Here is a 4,708-nt window from a genome sequence, read left to right as displayed (position 1 = left end):
AGATAAATAAAGGACAATTTTTCCTCAGAAGTCTCTCCTGAAAGCCTTTCAGTACCATGCCAGCTCCCTGCAGAGGATGGGGGAGCTCCTGGGGCTTGGGCTGAGTCTTCTGCTCCTCGTCAAGGCTGGGGATGCTGTGAGCACTTCTGAGAGAAGGCCTGACAGGGTTTGTGAGGTGTGCTGAGAGACTGGGCAGTGTGCGGCCTGGGAGGGAGCACAGGCTGTGGAGAGAAGAGCAGGGGCAGAATCAGGGAGTAGAGAATCTTGGGGTGGTTAATGGGACCTGAATTTGGGAAAGAAGCGGGGCAATGTGAGGGCATGCAGGTCCCCCTGACTTTGCCAGTCAGTCAGTGTTTTCAGTCTCCTCTGGGACGTGGAGTAAGCAAGCCCTTGGTGCAGTAGGTGTCACAGGCTGTGAAGCTAAGCTAGAGCATATGAAGGGATAGGAGAGGGCAGCTGGGGCATGGGGATGTGTTTAATAGGGTTGGGAAAGGAAATAGGGCTCATCCCGGTCCTACTGGATGCTCTTGTTGATGTCTTCTGTGGAGCTGCTCCTGATGTTCTTCCCAGAGCCTACTCTTGCCTTGCCTGACAGAGAAAGTGACTTCTTCATACAGCAGCAGAAATAAATTTGCAGTGCTCATAAGACTGCAGCTACTTAGTGAGTGAAATTTCAAAGACAGGCACTCAAACTCACTGAAGGCCTTTCAGCCTGAACTTGGGATCTAAATCTGACCTCTGTAATGTATTATACTATAACAGATTATAGCTAGTTCCTTAATGCCAGTGCTTATTTTCACAGCAAAAAAACCCTGCTGTCTCATAACATATCCTGCATCTTTTTATAACATACATTTAGCTATGTCTTAAGTGTAGAAATTTTTTTTATTTTATTAATGGATTTATTTTGGAGTAATCCAGAAAAGACCTTCCCTCTCCTTCACTAGTCTTACACCATTATAATAAAAAGCCAGGCCATCCCCATGGACCTCCTGGGCTGTTTAATTACTGTGCAAACACCAAGGGGTGCTAATGAGCTTTCTTTCAAGCATGTGTTCATATGTCAACACTTGCTTTTGTCAGAAGCTTAAAAATGGAAACAGTTTTCTCTTTAAGAAAACAGGACCCAAATAAGGAGATGATGGAGTGGTGAAGATTCCTCTAGCGAGTCTGTTCCAGCTCATTCCTTAGAAAGGCTGTCTGTGTGTGAAAGATCAGAGAGGAGGCCAGTAGATCTGGGTTTTGTCCAGGGGTCTCTGGGTTTAAAGCTCTCTACCAACCACTTGAGCTCATTTTCCCTGTGACTTGGCTGGGTACAACTTCTTTCACTGCCCAGGCTGTTAAAAATCTTAAACTTTACCCTTTGGAATTCTTTCAGTTGCAGGACAGATACAACTTATTCCTTAGCAAAAATGGAAGCTATCAAGAAAAAGATGCAGATGTTGAAGTTAGACAAGGAGAATGCCATTGACAGAGCTGAGCAGGCTGAAACGGATAAGAAGGCAGCTGAGGACAAATGCAAACAGGTAAGTAGAAATAAAGTCACTGGTTGCCTATGCTGTGGAAATAAGTGTAACAAAATACTGTGTTGCAACTTTCTGACTCAGAAAGCAAAATAATTTGAGGTCGGGTTTTCTGTTAATCTTCCTTTGAAGTCTTTTGCCTTTCTGTGAGGTTACAGTTGTACAGCCAGGGCTAGGTGTTAACTTCTCTTTCCAGCCATCTGAATCTTTGCGAAATTAGCACTATCCACAGATAAGTTTTCTTGAATGTTACCTAATCCCCTTAATTTTCTTGTGCTTGTGATTCCATGGAAGAGACCTTACATACTCAAAATCAAAGCTGCATACCTTGAACACCTGTAGGGCTAATATTAATACCTCCTGAAGAGGCAGCTGTGTCTAAACATTAACTGAGCCTCTCCTTGAAGTGAATTAATAAAGTTCACTTGACTAGTCCTTGGTATACAGAGTGCCCCTTAGAGGTGCCAGCTGTGACTCAACAGTATGTAATGTTGTATTATTTTTTTGTTAGGGATAATCAGAAACATCTTAATTTGAAAGCTCTTAATTTAACAGAATTATTCTGATAACATTTTCATATTATTTTGCTTTTCAGTGTTCTTTATTCTGGGTGTCTACCTCATAGCTGAGCTACATTATTTTCAGAACAATCTTGAAGTGTGAGTTGACTCCACTCAAGTTTCTTATAGCACTTCTTGTAAAATTACCATGTCTTTTCCTTTTACATTCTCTAAATGTGGCTGCTTCTAATACATCTTCCAGACTGCTATAATACCTTAGTAGCATTCATTTGGACAAATATTTCTTATGTTCAAGTTCCGCTTGAGATCCTAGATGATGTAACTAAACTTTCAACTGATCATCCACTTAGCTAAAGCAACAGGGAAAAAGTTTCCAAAAGGGTCAGCAGCTGCTGTCTTCCCCCTCCATCCCCTCCCCAAGGAAAACAACTTGTCTCTTGGTGTGCCGTGACAGTAAGCTTCTACACATCGCCATGTGTGTGTAGTCCCTGTTTCTTTCCTGGCTTCAGAGGTGTTGATCGGATGCTGTTCTGTTGGGCCACAGTTTCCCCAGCTAATCTTTCTGCACCCAGTAACAGCCACAGCAGATTGTTATTCAGAGCGGTTAATGGTGACTGAATGCTTAGCCTTCCTTTACATTTAGTTATCAAAGGTGATTTCCTACAGGGTGATAAATGACACACTTGTGGGATTTTTCAAGTATCTATATGAGCCTAATTCACAATAAAAGATTTATTTTTCTCTTATCTTTTTATCGTAATCCTCTTTTCTTAATTGTCTCAATTTTTTCAGCTTTTTTTTTAATGTGGGCACAGTACTCAAGTAATGATTTTGATGTTGTACACAAAGCAAACACCACCTCCTTCATCTTGCTTGTTGTCCCTCTGTTAAAGCATCCAAGCAAGCCTGCTCAGTTCTCTCACGCTGTGTGGTTACTCTGAGTAAAAGTATAGCAACATAACAATGTTCAAGAATAGCACGCTACCAAAAATGTTGTTAGAGCCATTTTTGAAGCCAGAATGAAGAAAGCCAGTACACTAAAACACAAACTATTTTGAGTGAATTATTTTGATAGACTAAATGTATGTGAAGGCGGGGCTACGTGCTTGAATCAGTTTCTCTACAGACTGGGTGTTTTGTATTGCGGATGAAATGATGGAGCAGATGGGCTTGCAGGCTGCACCCTTATCAGCAGCAGGGCTCCTGATAATGTAAATTCTTCAGGGAGCATGAGACAGTTTGTCATTAAGCAGTCTCCCAGCAGGTTATAAATAGTACTGTTCTAGTGTATGATATGGATTTATATGGTAGGGAGGAGAGAGTCTGAACCTCACGGTAGGACGGAGCATACCTTGTTGGCCCACAATCAGTCAGAGAACCATTGAGGCTGGAAGGGACCTCTGGAGGTCATCGAGTCCCACCTCTCGCTACAGCAGGGCCTGTCGCGAGCCAGAGCTGGTCCCTCCTGCTTCCAGAGTGCCACGTTTGGTTTGAAGGGTCTTGAACAACATACAAAAGATGATTAGGGAATGACCACTCATTTTTTCTAGCTATACAGGAGTTGTATAGTTTCCTAATAGACCATCAGGTAAGAGTGTTAGAACAAACACAAGGACAGAATTTAAAATCATTTCTAATGATGCTGTAGAACTAACTGCTGCAGGGTGTTGTCAAGTCCAAAATTGAAATGAGGTGAAAAAGGGCTTATACCAAGTTATGTATCAAACCAGATCCTGTGTGTGCGGTGGCAGGGAATGTTCCAAGGATGATGTGTGTTTAATGTTCTCTCCCTGGCAGCTGCTACCAGTCATTCTCGGACTGCTTGCCCCAGCAGAACTTTGATCTGGTCTTTTCTGACTCTTCAGATGTTATGTTAGGTTAAAACTAATAGTAAATAGAGGTTTTAACCATACTAAACTGTAACTGATAATACATCAAAATGCTCAGTTGGGTGGTTTTTCTTTTTCTCTCTTGAAAGGTAGAGGACGAGCTGGTAGCTCTGCAGAAAAAGTTGAAAGGAACCGAAGATGAGCTGGATAAGTACTCGGAGGCTCTCAAAGATGCCCAGGAAAAACTAGAGCAGGCTGAAAAGAAGGCCACTGATGTATGTACCTGCGCCTCGGATTTGCCTGTAACTCTGCTCTGTGTATTTTGCAGTCTGTGTGTAGCACACTGATGGTGAGAATCCCTGAGAACGTTTGTGTTGCAGTACTTTGGTGGGGGGATAGGAAAGGCAGCGTTAATTTCAGGTACGTGGTCACCTATCTGCTCTGCCCCACGGAACTCGGGCTGGCTGTTCTGCCTGTGCACGGCACACACACTGCCCCAGAGCCAGCAGGAGTGAGGGCTTATCACAGCGCTGCACCCACCGGGGGCTTCCGAAAGGGGGGAAGCGTTTGTGGGCAGGAGGTCTGTAGGAAAAGTGAAATCTCCTTCAGTTGAAGTAAACAAAACTGTGATTTTTCTGGGAAGCTGGGCCGGAAGCAGGGATCTGCTGTGGCGCAGGGATGCAGTTTGGCTTCAGCCCCATGTCGGGTTTAGAAAACAGCCCCAGCTGCCCCTCCCCACACCCCCTTTGTTTTGCTGTCGGAATGGTTCGGTTTGGCTTCTCTCCACCTGCCTGGGCCCAAACACGGCGCAGGACCTGGCACCGGTTCCTTGAAC

The 4,708-nt window shown here is 43.9% G+C and overlaps 1 protein-coding gene across 1 annotated transcript; it reads left to right on the top strand.

The window, feature by feature from the left end:
- Nucleotides 1-1,142: 1,142 nt before the first annotated feature.
- On the top strand, nucleotides 1,143-4,175 carry LOC104468365 (tropomyosin alpha-1 chain-like; the record flags this gene model as incomplete). The annotated part of the gene is made up of 2 exons (XM_010082469.1): nucleotides 1,143-1,526; nucleotides 4,023-4,175. Coding segments are annotated over exons 1-2 (267 nt in total), but the record flags the coding sequence as incomplete, so codon positions are not given.
- Between the last annotated feature and the right edge of the window lie 533 nt (nucleotides 4,176-4,708).

This window comes from Pterocles gutturalis, unplaced genomic scaffold (assembly GCF_000699245.1).
Source record: "Pterocles gutturalis isolate BGI_N339 unplaced genomic scaffold, ASM69924v1 Scaffold34469, whole genome shotgun sequence".
Lineage (NCBI taxonomy): Eukaryota > Metazoa > Chordata > Aves > Pterocliformes > Pteroclidae > Pterocles > Pterocles gutturalis.
The sequence above is the reverse complement of the archived record's forward strand: the minus strand, read 5'-3'. Positions and strand labels throughout refer to the sequence as shown.